Here is a 17,626-nt window from a genome sequence, read left to right as displayed (position 1 = left end):
GGCGCGTGCCCTTGAGGAGGCCCCGCCCTCCCCTCCGCCGGGGCGGGGTAGCGCCGCGGCCTCGCGTGCGCGGGGGTCCGCGAGGGAGGGGCGGCGGCGCCAGCGCGCGCTGCGAGGGGCGGGCCGCCGCCTCGCTGGGCTCGGCGGGAGGGCGGGCGCGGCCGCGGGGGGCGCGGCCCTGCGGCGGGAGGGCGGCGGGCTCGGGGCGAGCTGCCGGCTGGCCTCGGCCTCGGCCGGGCTGAGCTGCGCCTGCGTCCGCCTCGGCTTCTCCCCGGGGCTTTTTGCGGCGCCCCCTTGCGGCGGCGGGATGAACCAAAAGCGCTGCGGGCGGGCAGCTGACGGCGAGGGCGCCTCGGCACCGGCACCGCCCCCGCCAGCAGCCCCGGGCACAGGCGCGCGCTCCAGCAGCTCGCTACAGCCACCGGGCCACCGCAGCGCGAGTGCCCTGTCGTCATCGGGAGGGACCGGACCGCAGCGCTCAGCATCTGAAAAGCGTGTACCTGCAGCAGGGCGGCCCGACCCGGGCGTCGGGCACTCGTGGCAAGAGTGCCCCAGGCGCCTTCGCTCCCGTCTGTTCCCGCAGGATCAGCGCCTCGGGTCCTTTCTGGCCAGGGCGTGTTTTATTCGGCTCTGCCCTCATGCGGCATCTCAGCTGTACCTTACACACCCACTGAGCCTGAGCTCAAACGTGTGTACTACGCTGCTATTCCCTCAAGAAAACCTTACACCCAAACCAATATGAAAGATATTTGGATAATTCAAATAGAACAGACAAGGGCGGGGGGGATAATCACAGCTTTAAATACATTTATTAGTCATGCAGCAGCATCACTAGCAAAATCCACCACAGGCCTCCCCATTAGAGTGCTGCTTTGTAACGAGCTGACCTGCACGTCCAGCCTCGTCATATTTACTTCTCACAAATAGGGCTGGTCTTTTGAAATTTCCCACTTCTTAAGTGCTGGTCCTGGTGTCACCGGTTTTTTCTCAGCTGCTGTCACTGCAGAGCCTGAACTGGGATAGCAGAAGGAAGAGAGAAGAGGCTTTAAAACACCATGAAAGCCAGACTCAGATTTAATCAGGAGTACAGGTTTTATTACAGAATCATACAATCATTTAGGTTGGAAAAGACCCTTAAGATCATCAAGTCCAACCGTTAACCTCACACTACCAAGTCCACCACTAAACCACGTCCCTAAGCACCACATCTGCACGTCTTTTAAATGCCTCCAGGGATGGGGACTCAACCACTTCCCTGGGCAGCCTGTGCCAATGCTTGACAACCCTTTCACTGAAGATATTTTTCCTAATAGCCAGACTAAACCTCCCCTGGCGCAACTTGAGGCCATTTCCTCTCGTCCTATCTCTTGTTACTTGGGAAAAGAGACCGACCCCACCTCTCTACAACCTCCTTTCAGGTAGTTGTAGAGAGCGATGAGGTCTCCCCTCAGCCTCCTTTTCTCCAGGCTAAACAACCCCAGCTCCCTCAGCCGCTCCTCAAAGACTTGTGCTCCAGACCCTTCCCCAGCTTCGTTGCCCTTCTGTGGATGCCCTCCAGCTAGAGGGTTTTGTTAAGCCAACTTGCAGCCATCTCACTTATTCAAGAGGAGATACAGACACAAAGAATTAGTTCCGCATTCTTCTACCAACCTGTGAAATCCAACACTGCTTACTGGAAGAGCTCTGTATTTCTGGCTAAGTCAGACGAGGCTTAAACCCGCTCAGCTCAAATGGCAGCAGCAGCAGAGCTGCGGGGCCGACCAGGCCAGACCCACCTGCCAGCCTGAGTCCCCGCAGCCAGGGTTTTCTGCGCTGCCGCCACCACGGTGGGCGGGAGAGACTCTCGGCGTCCGTCCCGGCTGCAGTAATAGTTATTGGCGAACTTGTGACTGGGACCCACCGGGAGCCGAGGCGGCGGCTGGGTTCTAGGCAGAGAACGGTTCCAGAGCGTCAGTGGCGGCCGGCGAGCCTCAGCGCTCCCGCCGAAACCCGCAGCCCAGCCCGCCCCGCCGGCACCTCTTGGAGATCTCCGTGTAGCGCAGCGGCAGCTTGGCCTGCAGGTCCCGCTGCAAGAGAAGGCGAGAGCGTCTCACGCGATGCCGGGCGCGGCGCCCCCCCGCCGGCCCCTGCCCTGCGCCGGCGGCTCTGGCGCAGGCCAGGCAGCGGCCGGCGGGGGGGCGCCGCGCCCAGTACCCCCGGTGGCGCTGGGGGCCGGGGCCGCCCTTACCCCCGCCAAGAAGTTGCGGAAGCGCTGGACGAGGCGAGTGGCCGTCGCCATCTTGGCCGCTGTGAAGGGCAGGGAGGCGCGGGGGGCGCCGGGCGCGCGCGGGGTTCGCTGGGTCTCGCGAGACTTGGCGGTATGTAAGGGCGCGCGGGGGGGCACCGCCCCTTTCCTCCGCCGCGGAGCCGCCATGGACACGAGCCGCGTGCAGCCCATCAAGCTGGCCAGGGTGGGCGAGGGGGGGGCCGGGACAGGGACAGGGACAGGGACAGCGGGGGCCGTGCGCTGACCCCGTGCTCTGTCCCCGCAGGTGACCAAGGTGCTGGGCCGGACCGGTTCCCAGGGGCAGTGCACGCAGGTGAGTGGGCCTGGGCGGGGAGCGGTGCCGCCGGGCCGGGCTGACGCCGTCTCGCCCCGCAGGTGCGCGTGGAGTTCATGGACGACACGAGCCGCTCCATCATCCGCAACGTGAAGGGGCCGGTGCGCGAAGGCGACGTCCTCACCCTGCTGGAGTCGGAGCGCGAGGCCCGGCGGCTGCGCTGAGCCGGTGAGCCCGGGCCGCCCGCGGCGCGGAGCGCTCGGCCTTCGCGGCCTCCCCGCGCCGGTGGCGCTGGGCGGCGCCGCCCGCCAAACCCGCGCGGCCTCCGCTGCTCTCTTGCAGGTGATGCGGCCCCGCGGCCTTCGGCGGAGCCCCCGGCCGGCATCGGCTCGGCCAGACGGGGGTCGCGGATGGAGAGGAGTGCGGCGGCGGCGGCGTTGCTGCAATAAAGGGTTTTCCGGTGAATAAGACCTCGCCTCGTCTCGCTTATTGAACGCGGGAGCGCTCCGGCTCGTCCCGGCACTCGTGCACCTGCCGTTGGGTTCCGCAGAGAGACAGAATCCCACCCTGCTTATTCCTGGGGCTGCACGCAGTGCCTTCGTTGTAATATTACTGGGTTCTTGCATTTTTATTAACCTGATGCAACAAAAACAACTTTCTCTTTTGATTATGGCAACCTTAACCCCGACCTTCCTGGTAAGCGTTTTTCTGTATGGAACCGGTAAAGTGGCACTGCTAAGCTTACGGGACTGCCGTGGAATTTAATTACAAGTTGAAAGTCAAGCTTTGTACCAGCTTGCAAAGCAATAGCCTGCTGCTTCTGTCTTTCTGTCCTTAGGGAGCTGTTCTGTAAATGCTGCTATAAATACACCTACTTGCTGTCTTTGCTGGCAGTCGCCCACAGAGAGCGAGTGCTTGTCTCTCTCCCCTTAGAGGAGTTCGTAAATCAGTCTCACTTATTTTCCTCCTCACCTTTCCCTTCCACCACACGATCAGCTAGAAAGATTTATTGGTTTAGGCTATTATATAAAGTAAAAGTAAGGCTGAAGGGATTAGGAACGAGCCTGAAAACTGTCATGGTTCAGGGGCAGGCTTTTAAGTACTGGTATTTTCTATCTGGTAATAGAATGGTACTGGTTTGTGGTGTGTTTGAACCGAGTCGGGTCTGCAGCTCCTGATCCTGTGGCCTGTGATGGGAGTGTTCTTCACCCTTCAATGTCCTGCACTTGCTTAAGGCACTTTAGTGGCAGGTGGGATTGAGGGTTTGAGTATCCTAAAGCTGAGGAGAGCACTTCTGGAACAGATGTTTAAACCGCTGAACTTGGACAGATAGTGAGGATTGCTGTTAGGGCTGGTGTTGAAAGAGTGTGGGTTTTTTCCCTCCTGTGGCTGTTAGTTGTGCCCTAATCAGCTCACGGGCGGCCTGAGGTGCATTTTGTGCTCTAGAGAAAGCCCTTGTCAGTATGTACTCGTGCTGTTGCTTGATCTAGTTCTTGATTCTTCTTTGGTGGTTCAGTTTCAGAGCATTGGGTGAATCTGCACTCCTCTGCTTTGTGTGATGCAGCAGAGCTTTTGGGAACTAGCTATGAGTGCAAGAAGTCCACCTCAGAGTTTACTTCTCTGGCTGTTGTTTTTTCCCCGCACAGCTGTAGCGGTGACCGAAGAGCGTTTGCTCTGGTGGCTGCCAGCCCTGGCTGTGCTGAGTGACCGAGACAGGAGGCATCAGCTGTGAGCCGGTGGCCAGACAGAAGTAAACTTGTAGTGGGGGTGGCTCGGAGCAGCTGTAGCCCTTCCTGAATATCCCTGTGTGGTCAGTGTGGCCCTTGGCCATGTGAGGAGGGAGGTGACTTTGCATCCCCACTCCCAGTCTGATGATTGCCCTTTAATGATGGCTTAATATTGGTGAACCAGGGGTAGCGAAGGGCTACATCTGGTCCCAGCATCCTGCTTGGTCCTGTGAAGTGAAACAGGCCAGAAGATGCCACAGTACCCGAGTCTGGTTCCTGACTGGGACAGTTCAGCTGGAAGAAAACCAGACTGATGGGTGTAGCCAGTTCATAAACTTGCAGGGAATGAATTGAAATGTGTGGGCAACTGCTCAGGGTGAGGGCTGTGCCAGGCTGTCCCTTAGCTGAAGCTGTTCTGGGGGTTTTAGCTTGAGCCAGACAAGGAGGCAGGAGACTGCTGATGGTCACTGTAATATTTCAAAATAATTTTACTTTAAATTTTATTTATATCTTAAAAATAAACGTCAGTATTAAAATATCAGTAAACAAACCTGTGAAACCAAAGCAGTGAGTACAGAATACATAGAGAGCAGCGTACTAGAGAGTGGCTGTGAGCATCGTTATGTTAACTTCAGTGCAAAGCTGAAACAGGCCCGCTGTGCGGACGGCAGCGTGTTGCCCAGAACAAGTCTCTTGGGGAGCATTTCCCAGCTTACAGCATGGCTCAGACCAGGCCTGTGTGGGGCAAGAGTGATGGGGGGGAGGCTGGGCCAAGGAGCAGAAATGGGGGCTGCGACACGCGTTACCTTTGTGAAGGATTCAGAGAGCAGAGCCAGCTTCACATGCAAAAGCCTCTTTCTTCTTCCTCCCAGTCCGTAGTCCTTACCTTGTCTGTTCCCACCCCATCTGGCGCACACACACTCGCACAGACGCGCACACGTCCTCCGACATACACGTCCATCTCTGTGGGCCCTAGGCTCTCTCTGAGCTCTTCTTGCCGGTCTTTTTTTCCTGGAGCTATCCTCAGCCACTCTCCTTCCTTTTGGGAAGCAAAGCGGGCAGAGAGGGACTTGTTTGTGGGCTCTGGTTGCCTTCACAGTCAGTGCCTGTGAGACTGTTTAAAATGGGAAATCTTCAGGAGGTAATTGCTATCTTTCGCTCAGGAGAAGGTCCCTGCTCCCCATGGAGGGTATCAGCTGGGCAGTCTCAGTTCCTAAATGCATTCATGACTCTCAGCCCCCTTCTGTCAGCTTGGCTGCAGCCCCGAGTGCCCAGAAGTTTTGCTCCCATTGAGCAAATCAAATCACAGAGTGATTTCATGTTGAACTCCATCCTTTGAATAAGCAATACACTTTTTTTTTTGCTTTGTGTGCATGTGCTAGAAAAAATTCAGATTTCAGCCAGGAAAGGAAATGCCACAAAAGAAGGGCAAGTATTTCAGTCTGGAAGTGCTCCCAGCCCGCGTCCAAGGCAGGGAGCTGGTTTGTCTCCCCTCTCCCATCGCTGCGCAGCACTCGCCTGCTGAGCACTGCTGCTTCCCTGACGGCACCGCGCAGCACAGCAGGGTCCAGGAGCCGACACTTGCCCTCCCGCAGCCCTGCTCCCCGTCACCGGCTCTGCTGCTTTCCTGGAGCTGCTGGGAGCTGGCTGAGAGAGCAGAAACCAGGTGCTATTTCTGCTGGGTTTGTTTTCTGCTCTTCCAGTGAGTTAGTGACTTGCAGAGGGCTCCGAGGTGGTGCAGCTCCAGTGGTCCTGGTGGGGAGCAGGGCCGATGGGGCCAGCTTCTGCTCACTGCTTTTCCCACCCCAAGGTCACTTGATGCTTGGCTCTTCTCACTTGGCGGAGTGAGGTGGCCATGTGTGGGCCGCTTCCAGCAGTGGAGATGAGTGAGTGAGGCCCAGGGATGGCGCCTGCTCTAGTGACAGGAGGATTAAAGCATCTGCAGCTGCAGAGAGCGATTTGGCACACAAAGGAGCGGCAGGAGAGGGGGCATAAATTACAGCCTAGTGCTGATGATGGCTGGCTGGCCCCTGGCTGGATCTGAAGGTCACTCTAATTTGGTTTCTTTGGGCTCCCAGGGCTCTTTGTGGCTGTTGGTGATGTCCCCTGCTGCAGAGAGAGCAGAGTTGTGAAATGTCACCAGAGACCCCTCCAGTGACTCCTGGTCAGGGCCAGCCAGGCTGGTTCCCTGCTACTGAGGATGCACTGAGCATGTGGCACCTGGGACGCTCTGCTCTCGCCCCTGCAGCCCCTTCCTGGGGAGCATCTTCTGTGTCACAGCCCTGTCCCCTCCCATGGGGCCACCTGCCCACCGTGCAGCTGAGCCGGTGGCACGGTGCCCCCTCCACGGCCCTTGTGTGGGACAGGGCAGGTGGCAGGAGCTGGGGGGGGCTGTGGTACTCACGGGCAGCTGTGCCTTTGTGCCGTTGAGGTGGGCATAGAGGAGCACGGCGATGTTGCTGTGGCCGGCCTCCAGCGCGATGGCAACAGCGTTGTTACCATCCTAAAAGAGAAGAGAGAGCAGTTGGGAAGAGGCCTGGGGACGGGACGCAGGGTGGGCGAGTGTGCCCGGGCCCCAGCGGCAGAGGCTTACGCTGTCCACGATGGAGATGTTGCAGGTGGGCTGAGCCAGCAGCAGCTTCACTGTCTCCACGCGGCCGTGCTCGCAGGCGCACATCAGCGCAGTCGAGCCCTCTTCGTCCTGCAGGTTCACGTCGGCTCCGCAGGCGAGCAGGGCTTCCACCATCTCCTGCCGGCCGTGGCTGACGGCCAGCATCAGCGCCGTCTGGCCAGCCTGCGAGGCAAGGGATGCTGCCAGGCCGCTCCTGCCCCGGCTGTGCTGCCCGCTCTTCCCGCTGCCCAGGAAGGGGCCACTGCTGTCCCCAGTGCCCACACAGTCTCTGAGCACCTCCCTGGCTGGAGGTGAGGTGCGGGTGAGACCTGAGCGCCCTGGTGCCCGGCAGAAGGAGCTCCTAATGTGATGCCATGTTGCCAGGTTTTGGAGCCACAGTCCTGCCCTTGGAGGAGCTGAGTGTGGCCCTGGCAGCTGCTTGGGGGTGGGGGGAGAGGGTCCTCCAGCTCACATGGTGACCTCCAGCCCACACCAACCTGGCTGGCCTTGGCGTTGACATTGCCCATGCTGAAGAGCCTCCTGACCACGTTCATGTCGTCTTCCTGCTCGATGGCTGCCAGTGCTGCCAGCATGAGAGCTGTATAGCCGGCTTTGTTCTGGTGGTCCACATTACAGACCCCTGCGGGGACGGGCAGAGCGGGGGGACTCAGCACGCTGCGGGGGCTGGTGGGAGGCACAGACCGAGCCGTGCCTGGCTCCTGCCCTGCCCAGGGTGCTGCAAGCCATCCCACAGCCCCATGGGCACAGACCTGCTGATGGGTCCTCCCCATCAAATGTGGGCTCCCAAAGGGCTGGGGTGGCTGCCCAAACCCCCCTACCTGTGCACAGACACAGCCCAGGGCAGCTCTCCCTGCCCCTCCGCTGCCAGCACCTTGCCCCCATACCTGGCATGGCCAGGACGTGACCCGGGGTACAGAGTGGGATGGTGGCAGGGGGACGTTTCTAGGTGTGGGGGGCACTGACCCGTGTCCAGCAGCAGCCGCACGATGTGGAAGTTGGAGTGGGAGACGCTGTAGTGCAGGGCCGTGTTGCCGTTGCCATCTGCCAGGTTCACCACGTGGGCCAGGAGAGCTGGCGAGACCTCGGCAAAGGCCAGGAGGTGGTTGGTGACCGTGTCGGGGATGGACGACTTCTGGCTGGACAGACGGAACCACTCCTGCAGGACCAGGCTGCTGCTGGCGAGCTGCGGGCAGCGAGCGGCGCTGAGCTGGGGGCCACGGCTCTCCCTGAGCCTCCTCATGGCCCCGCACCCCCCCACCCCCCCCAGCACCCACCCTGCACCCACGCCCCGCTGCCAGCCCAGGTGGGGAGCAGAAATCCCACTCCAGAGGGGACTGCGTGAAGGCAGGACCCTGAAACCCCAAAACTGTGCTGGGATGGCCCAAGCTGAGTCAGCACGGGTTTGGGGGTACCTGGGACAAAGCTTGGAGCAAAGGCCTGTGTTTTGGGGGAAGGCGATGAGCTGGGCTTTGCTGGCTCATCTTTGGGGAGGGCCAGCCCCAGGGGGGGACCCCGACAGAGGGGCCGGGCGAGCCGTCCCACCCGCAGCACCCCACTCACCACCTCTTTGCTCTTGGTGGCACTGGGGTGGCCCAGGTGGGTCTTGACGATGAGGCAGGCCTCCCGCATCCTGGGGCTCAGCTCGAACCTGGGGAGAGCACGAGGGCGTCTGCGGTGTGGGGCTGCATTGCCCCACCAAAACTGCGCTGGCAAGGGGCACCCCGAGTCCCCCCGCGGAGGTTTTGCTCCTCTCCCCGATGCCTGTGAGCCTCCACGGGCTCCCCATGGTGCAGTGTCCAGCCAGGTGGTCGCACCCTGGCAGCTTCAGCCTCTGCAAACTCCCCCCGAACCAAACCTTATACGGACGTGCTCAGGCACGTCCCATTTTTAGGCCAAATTTTTTCCTTTTGTTGAAAAATGCCATTAAGGGCTGTTGGTTTCCTCCCCCGCCCCCCCCTCCAAACTATCTTCTCCAGCAAAGAGGCATCTGGGGGCTCAGTCTCATCCTTTCCTTAGCAGACCCAAGAAGCTGGAAGGACTTTTTACTGCCAAATGGTTTCTGCAGGAGCTGAACGTGTTTTTCCCACCAGCTACACTGAAACCGGGGCAGACGCCCTGAGTCGGCAGGGCCGGTGCCAGCCCATGGCTCCCAGCTGCGCAGGGCGAGGGAGCCTTCCCCACCAGCACTTACTTCTCCTTCACCTCGGGGGGCTCCGGCAGGGTCACGCTGGCCCCCTCGTGTTCCCGTCCTGGCTCACACTCGCCTTCCCCGGCCTCCTCGTCCGAGGTTTCAGTGTCCCCCTGCTCCTCGCTGTTGGAGCTGTCGGCCGAAGCCTTCTCAGAGGAGCTGTCTCCTTCCTCCTCCTCCTCCTCCTCCTCCTCCTCGCTGGACGTGCTCTCGTATCTGCATGGAGGGACGATGCTCAGTGGCAATGCGGCAGCCAGCTGGTCCCCTCCAGGCCCCCCATTGCCACTGCCCCCAGCCCAGGATGGGGATGCCAGGGACCGGGGCTGGTCCAGGAGGGTGGCAGGAGCTCCTCGGCACGTACTCCCCATTCAGCACGCCCACAAACTGCAGGCTCTTCTTGCTGCCCTCGGCCTCGCTCCGGGGGGGACCGTCCCGCTTCTTCATGATGGACTTCAGGGCTCCTGGGGGCAGAGAGATGGGTGTCAGGGGCCAGCGAGCAGGAACCTTCCCACAGGGCTGCCCGGGCACCCCAAACCCACCAGACCCTGGGGTGGGCATGGGAGGGACGTGGGCAGAGTGCAGGCAGCTGCTGTGGCACAGGTAGCATTGGCCCTGCAGGCGCTGTCCCCAACAGGGTCACCCTCTCCCTTCCCGCAGGAATGTCCCGGCCCAGACTCTGGTGTCATCCCCGGCGCCAACTCACCAGTCGCAGGGCTCGGGGCAGCTCTGCCATCCTGCGCCATGGACAGGTCCCGGCCGCTGTGCATCGTCTCTGGTGCGGCTGCTTCGGGGACTGGGCTGCCCTGGCACGTCCCCCCCATTGCTCCTGTGCCCTGCACCGAGGGGCCGCTCAGGGCATCCCCTGCACCAGGCTCCGTCTCCTCGCCCGCCGGGACAGCGCTGCCCACGTCGGTCTGGCTGCCCTTGTCTTTGCACCTGGCAGCCGAATCGGGGCCGACCGCCACGTCCCGCCCGTCGAGGCGGCAGCCCACCCCGACGCAGGTGGTCGCCGGGCAGCACTCCACGCCCGCCTCTGCTGTCTCTGGGGGGTCGCCGGCTGCCCGGCTCTGTGTCACCACCGCCGCCTCCACCAGTGCCTCAGCCACCTGCGGCTTGGCCGTCACCTCCTTGTCCGCCTGCCCGCGGGGCCGGCGGGCGCACACCTCCAGCCGCAGCTCCTCCAGCTCCCGCGTGGCCTCCCGCAGGTGCCCCTCCATCAGGGCGATCACCTCCTTCTGGTGCCCCACCGTCTGCTGCAGCAGCTCCAGCTCTCGCTCCGCCTCGCTGGCCAGCCCCAGCGAGGACTCCAGCACCCAGACGGCCGCGTCCCTGCATTCCCTTGCCCCGCCATCCGGCACGTCACCGCCCTCCTGCTGCGACCGGTAGTAGAAGACGGCGTCAGTCATGGCCCGGTCCTCGCCCACCGCCACGGAGCGGCACAGCCTCTCCTCGCCCACCGCCACGGAGCGGCACAGCCTCTCGGCAGCCCTGGGGCTCCTGCCCGGCCAAGCCCTGCCGCCCCGCTCTGGCACAGCCAGCTTCTCCGTCAGCTTCCTCAGCTCCGCAATCTTGCTCACTCGCCCCTTTGCTGGCTCCACTTCACTCTCCGGCCCTGCTCGGGGCAGCTCCTTGCCCACCACCTCGAAGCCAGGGGGGTGGCTGAAAGCCTCGCCGGGCTCCGACGACAGCTTCTCTATCAGCTTTGCCTTCTCCCTCTTCAGCTCGCAGATCTGCATCTCCAGGAGGGGGATGGTTTTCACTTGCTCCTCCAGATCCCGGAGCTGCCGCAGGGCTGCTGCCATCTGCTCCCGCACGTGCTGCAGTGGGGCAGCGCTGAGCCCTGCCGCCGGCGTGCTGTGCCCTGAGCTGCCGGGGCTTGCCCGTCCCCAGCCTCCCTGGCCCTCGGCACCCACCAGCACCCAGGGGGGTGGCTGACTTGGGGCACCCGGTGGGCCACCGTGGGAAGGACCACCGATATCCTGCAAATGGCCCTGCTCCTGCTCCAGCCTCCTGCTTGTCTCCAGCAAGGTCTTCTCCACCCGCGGGTTTCGCATGAGGCACTTGCAGGTGGGAGGTGGGAGCAGCCGCACCGGCGGCGAGACGGGGTGGGAGGTTGGCTTGCTCGGGGGCTCCAGGGGTGCCCGGCCGTGTGGGGACAGCAGCAGCGTGGTCCTGCCTTCCTCGCTGGCCGTGGAGGTGAGGGACTCGGTGGAGGTCCAGGCGCTGGCATGGCTGCTGGGGCTGCGCGTGGCGCCGGGCAGCTGCCGGGCCCCTTTTGCCCTGCGAGGCAGCGGCACTTTCTTGAGCGTTTGGCCGCTTTCGATGTCATCGACATATTTCAGGAAATCCAGGTCCAGGAGGAAGCCATAGGGGGTTTCCACTGAATATGAGCTCTTCTCCCCATCGTCCTGGTCCCGGTACAAGAATGGGCCTCCGAGATCTGCAAGAGGAGCAGGGATGGTTAGGCAGGGACGTGGTAGAGACAGGAAGGCTTTCCCAACTGAGTCATACTGGCATTTGCAGCCTGCAGCCCCTCTCCCCACCGTGATGCTGCTGGCAGTGGGCCCGGTGGATGGTCCGTCCCCGGCACCCTCGGTGCCGTCAGGCATCACAGGGCACCTGCTGTGTGCCAAGGGTTGGTGCTGGGGTGAGGAAACCCATCAGGACGGGAAGGGACGGGACAGTTCAGCCCTGCCACTCTCCTCACAATCCTTCTGCTGTCCCTTCCCAGTGACGACCCTGGTCCCTTTACCTGGGAGGTTCTGGTTCAGGGGTGCAGGCTGAGCCATCTTCTCCCCGGGATGCCGCTGACCACGGGACCATCAACCTGCAACAACAACGGGGCCACGTCCAGCAAAACCCTGCAAATCAGGGGCCGGCGAGCCCCACACGGCTGCAAACCACTGCCCCCCGCCCAGGGAGCACCCCATGGCCACCCCCTGCCATCCGCCGGGCCCCTCTCGCCTCCTCCAGCCCTGGTGCCACGGGGCTGAAGCTCGAGCCGGCTGCCGGGCGGGCGAGCACAGCGCTGCCTGCAGAACCGGGGATTGTTTGTACATTTAAGGAATGCTTCACAGCCCGGCTGGGACGGCCACGGCGGTCGCGCTGCAAGCTCCGAGGGTGCCCAGTCATGAGTCAGAGCTCAGCGGCACTGGGGGAGAGGGCTGGAAAAAAAAAAAAAGAGGCTGCAGCCTTTACGGGTGCGATTCTCAGAGGAGAAGTTTGCTTTGGATAAAGGGAATCAATGCTTTTGGAAAGCCACGTGACCACAGGCAGCTGCCAGCACCCGTCGGTCACTGGGTGTGATGTCCGTCCTCACCACCCAGGCTGAGCAGGACCCGGGGTGCTCTGCGCTGCCCACCCCCGCCTCGGGGGTGTCTCGAGGGCTGGTGACCCCCGGGAGGGACCTGGCTGCTTTCCCCTATTGATAATACAGGATAAGGCATGGTGGGAGGCGGGGGGGAATGAAATGGGAACCTGGTTTTCCCAGGAGCCAGGTATGGGCGTGCTGGAGGAGAGCCAGGGGGATGCAGCTGCGTTCCACAGGTGAGCTGGGGGGACCGTCAGCCGTGAGCGTTCAACTGGGACCTGCCACAACATCTGGCAGCATCTGGGTGCTGGGGCCCAAGTGGGAAGTGCTCCTGGCGGGAGTGGGATGGGGGCAAACAGCAGCCTGGGAGCACCCACTGCCGCTGCGCATGGCGTCACCCTCCAGGAACCCGCGGGGTCCCTGTGTGGCAGAGATGCGGTGGCCCTGCCCACAGGGTGCAGGTGGCCGTGGGCCTGTGCAGCTGTTGGTGGGCAAAGCATTTGGCACCGGGCTATTTTCAGAAGAAAGCAGGGGAGGAGGCATGCCACAGAGGAAAGGCAGCTCAGACACAGCCCTAAGGCAAGCTGGGGCTCAGCGCTGCCCAGAGAAGGGCGCAAGATCCAGCCTTGGCTGCGGAGAAACACCTGCATCCATCCCCAAATCCCCTGCCTGTGATGACCGGAGGATCCAGACTTTTCTAGCAGAGATGCTGTGGCTGCCCCCATCACACAGCCCAGCTTGGGGACGATGCACTGGCCCCTGGCTCGCACCCACTGCCCACCACGATGCTGCCTGCCACTCCCTAGCCCCGGCCATGCCGCTGTGGTTGCCAGCCCGTGGCTCACCCTGACCACAGGACTGCCAGAAGCCGGAGGAGCAGTCGTGGCGCAGGCAGCACCAGGCCAGGCTCAGGCTGGGCACCCAAGCGATGTTGCAGCCTCCCACCGCCAGCCCCAGCGCAAGGGGTTGAGGGGTTGAGTCCAACCGGGCAGGGATGAGACGCTTCCCATCAGTCACTGGGCTGGATCCTGGGGCTCTCCCACTCCTCTACCAACCCGTCCGCAGCCAATGCACATCCCAATTTCTCCCTCCCTTGGGATCATCCCAGCTTTCCACATCCCATGGGAACATCCCTGCTCCATGCTGGCACCCCACCATTCCCGTCCCACCGGCTTCGTGCCTAAAAGGGTTCGTGCATCCCCCACCTCATCTAATCCCTCCCGCCCGGGGAAGCAGCCGGCTTCCTCCTCTGCACGGCCCTCGCTGCAGGTAATTAAACAGCTCTGGGGCCAGGACAAACTTCCCATCAGGCCCCGTGCATGCTGTAAATCAAACAGGAGGAAGAGGGAGAGCAACAGGAGCCAGAGTCAGCGGGTGCGTTTCCTCGGGGAAAGCGGCCGGCAGCTCCCTTCCGCCGCCCGGCCGGGTATTGTCCTGCCTGGGGCCACGCCAGGAAAAGCCGCCTCTGCCAGGACCTTGCCGGGAGGTCTCCTGCACCGCTCCCCCCACTTGTGGCAAAGGTGCCCCTTCTGCCAGCACTGCCCCACTGTCCCCTCCACTGACCCAGGGACGCACTGCTTGTCCCCCCTGCCACCTCGTCCTGCCCCTTCAGCCGACGCCAGCAGCTGCCATCAACCGTGTGGCTGCGCTGCCTGTCCCCAAAGCTGGGGGAGATCCTCCCGCAGCTCCCCGCCCCCATTACTTTTAATCCAACTGGATGGGCTGGACCCAGGGCAGCAGCTTCTGCCTTCACCCAGCTCTGAAACAAAGGGCCAAGCCAGGCGATGGGACCTCTAGGCTCCCAACCATGTGCAAATTGCCCCGGGGACCCCGCAATGTGCAAACCCTGACGGGGTCCGCACTATGTGCAAAACCCCCCTGGGCTCCCCATGATGTGCAAACTGCCCCTGGGCTGCCAGCGGGCCGGGCTGGGCGGTGAGGCAAGTGGCAGGCTGGATTTGAGCTGGCGAGGATGAGCAATGGAGGCAGACGGCCCTGGCGCACAGCAGCTGTGAGAGGGTTAAGTCCCCACACCCGTGGCCCAGCCACCGCCGGCACCTGCCGGGCTCAGCCGCACAAAGCCAGCCTTGTCCCCGGCCGGCCGCCATCATTGCGGCACCAGTTCAAAGAGAAGCCGCTCTCCACCTGGGCTGAAGTCCTGACGGGGAAAGACCATGCCGGCCACTTTGGTGCCAAAGGCTGATTTTTGGCAGCTTCAGCCACTCCCTTGGGCACCGGGGCTTGGTGCTGCCAGGGCTGGGCACAGGCACCCCCAGGTGCCGGAGGCAGGGGACCCCGCATGATTCCAGCTTCCTTCAGAAGAAATGAAAGTGTTGTTTCTAGCCCCAGTGTTTCTGCAGAAAAGCAGGATGGTACAAAGCGAAGCGCCTCTGGGGAAGCTCAGCAGCAAGAGGAGGAGGAGGAGGATGCACAGGGACCCAGTCATCCCTGTGGAGGCAGGGCTATGCTTCGCCCTGGGCTCACACCTCTATTTCCTCCTCTTGCCGTCACACCAATGCCAACACAGGAAACTTGGGGCCAAAACTGGAGCCGCTCTACTCAATTACAAAAGCCATATCAGGGATAGGGCAGCCTGGGCACTTCGGCACAGCTCAGGCATCATCCGGTACCTGTGTCCCAGCCCCAGCCTCTGGGACCCCTGGCCTCGTGGTCCATGGGGTGATCCCCTCTCTGGGTCCCCAAGCCCCCAGGCTGGCAGGGGACAGGCCTGGGGGAGCTATTTTTAAAGCTCTGGACTCCTTTGGGCCCTTGCCCTTGCCAGAGGCACAAGTGGGGCAGTCCCCGCCCCGGCTCAGCCACATGCTGCCATGCAGCCCGAGCCACTCCACCGGCGTGGCCGAGGCCAGACACGGGGAGGGCTCTCCCCGGCTCTCCTCCCGAGCCAAAATACTGAGGTCATGAGGAATGTGAGAAGAACAGAGTCCAGAGCAGCCCTGGCCAGCACGACTTGATTTATCTCAGCCAGGCACGCTTCCCTCGAAGCTGTGCGCAGGCGATAAGCCCCGAAGCTCGGGGCTGAGGCTGTTCCAAAGTTAAAGGGAAACCACTGAGCAAGCACACAGCTTCCTCTGCTGCCAGCGACCTGCCAGGATTCGGGCCCCTCACACAGAGCCAGCCGTCACGCGTGCCCGTCACCTGCGGTGTCACCCGCTGGCACTGCAGGCTGGGTGTGGACGGGAGGTATCCGGGGCTCATCACACCTTCCCGGCCACCTGTCCCATCCCCATCCCCTGCCCCGGGGCTGTACGGGATGGCCCGTGCTCTGTGCCACCCGCTGTCCCTGCGCCCGCTCGCCAGGCCACCTTGGCAATGCTGTCCAGACTGGGGCTGCTCCCGGAGGAGCCAGATCCCGTGCGGGTGGGTGTGCCAGCGCTGACCCAGGGCGGGAAAGGGAAATGCTTCGATCTTCTCAACAGCCTAATTTCAGGGTTGGGCTGTTATTTCTGGAGTTGTCGTCATCATTGGCCCGATTGGTTGGGAAGCCACGGGGGCTGCTCAGACTCTGCACCCGCTCCAGCACCTCGGGGACCTCCCCGAGCTCACACAACACCTGGACAACAGGCGCACAGTCCATACGCAGATGTACTCACATGGGGATCAGCTCTACGTGCCCTGTCACACCTATAGCTCTATAGGGCTCCTGTATCTCCACTAGAAAACATCTACCACTTGTCCTGCACCCTTGCCGCAGCTGCCCACCACCACTTTCCACCAGCACCTCCCTGATTCCCTCGGGGCTGGTGACAAGGGGTCAGCAATGAGCCCCGATGGCCTGGGATTGCCCTGATGCGAGAAGGTGCTTGGGGATGAAATGGTTAAATTTACACCCAGGGGCACAGGCACAGTCAGGGTACACGCACGGCACTGGGCACAGCCCCATGGTGGGTTCCCCATGTGCACGCAGGGAGCACCCCAAACCCTGCAGCACCCCACGTGCCCTCCAGCAGCCAAGAGGGGCCTGCAGCAGCCTAGGGTGCCCTACCACACCCCCAGCCCTGCGGGTCCTCAGCACCCCGGGGTGCCCACAGCACCCCCAACGCCATAGGTCCCCAGTACCCGAGGAAGCCTGCAGCACCTCCAGCCCTGCGGGGCCCCAGCATCCCGGGTTGCCCCCCGGTATCCCCAGTCCTGCAGGTCCCCAGTGCCCTGGAGTGCCTGCAGCACCCCCAGCCCTAACAGGTCCCCAGCACCCCGGGGAGCCCGCTAGCACCCCCAGCCTTGCGGGTCCCCAGCGCCCCTGGGAGCCCGCCAGCACCCCGGGGTGCCCGCAGCACCCTGCACGCCCCCGCACGCCGGGGCGCCCGCCCCCAGCCCAGGAGACCCCCCAGGGACTCCCCGCCCCCGCCAGCCGGGGTGGGCGGCCCAGCCTGGCCCCGACGGCCCGGAGCCGCCGGCACCGGTACCGGCACCTCCCGGGTGCAGGCAGAAGCCCCGCTGCCGCTCCCGGTGTCGCCCGGGCGGAGCCCCCGAGGCGGGGGATGCCGGGGCCGCCCCAGCCCGCCGCGGTCCCGCCGCGGTCCCGGCGGCTCCGGAGCGGCCCCTCGGCGGGCCCCGGGCGGCGGCGGCGGCGGCTCCGGGGGCCCTGCGGGACGCCGCCGCCGGGAGGAGCCCCCGCCCCGCCGCCACAGCCGCCGCTGGAGCCGCTGCCGGAGCCGCCGCTGCCGGCCGGACCCCGCCGTCCCGTCCCGTCCCGTCCCGTCCCCGCCGCCCCTCACCTCGCCGGCCGGGCGTCTGGGCTGCAGCCGGGCCCCAGCGCGGAGCCGCCGTCCCGGGCCCGGCGGCTCTGGGCTGCACCGCGGCGCCGGGCAGCGCTGCCCGCCGCAGCCCCGGGCCGAGGGCGGGCCGGCAGCGGGGCCGGGCGGGAGCGGGCCGGGGCGGGGCGGGGGCGGGCGGGGATCGCCCCCGGGCCCCGGCCGGGACGGGCACCGCCCCCGGGCCGCTCGCCCCCGGCGGGGTCCCCGCTCAGCCCTGGCACGGAGGTCCCACCGCCCCCGTCTCCTCGGAGTAGGGGGCGTCCCTGTCCCCGTGCCCCCCCGGGGTGGGATATCCCCCGTCCCGGTCACCTGGGGGAAGGGATGTGCCGGTGAGGAGCCCAGGAAGGGGATGGCTCCTGCCCTTGTCACCCGGGGGGTCCCCTGTCCTGGTTACCCTGGGGAAGGGGTGTCCCTTGTCCCAGTGAGCCGAGGAAGGGAGGTGTCCCCTGCCCCG

General features: G+C 63.7%; 3 protein-coding genes across 6 annotated transcripts; 1 reads left to right on the top strand and 2 right to left on the bottom strand.

Annotated features, from left to right (window-relative positions):
- Positions 1-787: 787 nt before the first annotated feature.
- NDUFA7 (NADH:ubiquinone oxidoreductase subunit A7) lies at positions 788-2,346 on the bottom strand. 2 transcript variants are annotated; one of them, XR_012778718.1, is made up of 4 exons: positions 2,228-2,346; positions 2,017-2,066; positions 1,651-1,925; positions 788-1,014 (listed from the first exon to the last, which is right to left on the bottom strand). XR_012778718.1 is itself a non-coding variant. In XM_075523918.1 (4 exons), exons 1-4 carry the CDS (start codon positions 2,276-2,278, stop codon positions 918-920), a joined length of 348 nt encoding a protein of 115 aa, XP_075380033.1. In that variant the 5' UTR covers positions 2,279-2,344; the 3' UTR covers positions 788-917. The 2 variants fall into 2 exon arrangements, 1 of the variants encoding a protein (XP_075380033.1); XM_075523918.1 differs by having other exon boundaries at positions 1,776-1,925; positions 2,228-2,344.
- On the top strand, positions 2,332-3,228 carry RPS28 (ribosomal protein S28). Of its 2 annotated transcripts, XM_075523921.1 has the most exons (4): positions 2,332-2,450; positions 2,532-2,579; positions 2,642-2,768; positions 2,883-3,228. In XM_075523921.1, the coding sequence occupies exons 1-3, from the start codon at positions 2,412-2,414 to the stop codon at positions 2,762-2,764; spliced, it is 210 nt and encodes a 69-aa protein (XP_075380036.1). In that variant the 5' UTR covers positions 2,332-2,411; the 3' UTR covers positions 2,765-2,768; positions 2,883-3,228. The 2 variants fall into 2 exon arrangements, with proteins under 2 accessions (XP_075380036.1, XP_075380034.1); XM_075523919.1 differs by having other exon boundaries at positions 2,642-3,228.
- A 1,509-nt stretch (positions 3,229-4,737) lies between these two features.
- On the bottom strand, positions 4,738-17,268 carry KANK3 (KN motif and ankyrin repeat domains 3). 2 transcript variants are annotated; one of them, XM_075523916.1, is made up of 11 exons: positions 17,134-17,268; positions 11,840-11,914; positions 9,791-11,527; positions 9,449-9,548; positions 9,091-9,303; positions 8,460-8,547; positions 7,863-8,082; positions 7,376-7,518; positions 6,861-7,061; positions 6,672-6,770; positions 4,738-6,376 (listed from the first exon to the last, which is right to left on the bottom strand). In XM_075523916.1, the coding sequence occupies exons 2-11, from the start codon at positions 11,874-11,876 to the stop codon at positions 6,320-6,322; spliced, it is 2,895 nt and encodes a 964-aa protein (XP_075380031.1). In that variant the 5' UTR covers positions 11,877-11,914; positions 17,134-17,268; the 3' UTR covers positions 4,738-6,319. The 2 variants fall into 2 exon arrangements, with proteins under 2 accessions (XP_075380031.1, XP_075380032.1); XM_075523917.1 differs by having other exon boundaries at positions 4,738-6,373.
- Between the last annotated feature and the right edge of the window lie 358 nt (positions 17,269-17,626).

This window comes from Mycteria americana, chromosome 24 (assembly GCF_035582795.1).
Source record: "Mycteria americana isolate JAX WOST 10 ecotype Jacksonville Zoo and Gardens chromosome 24, USCA_MyAme_1.0, whole genome shotgun sequence".
Taxonomy (NCBI): Eukaryota; Metazoa; Chordata; class Aves; order Ciconiiformes; family Ciconiidae; genus Mycteria; species Mycteria americana.
The sequence above is the reverse complement of the archived record's forward strand: the minus strand, read 5'-3'. Positions and strand labels throughout refer to the sequence as shown.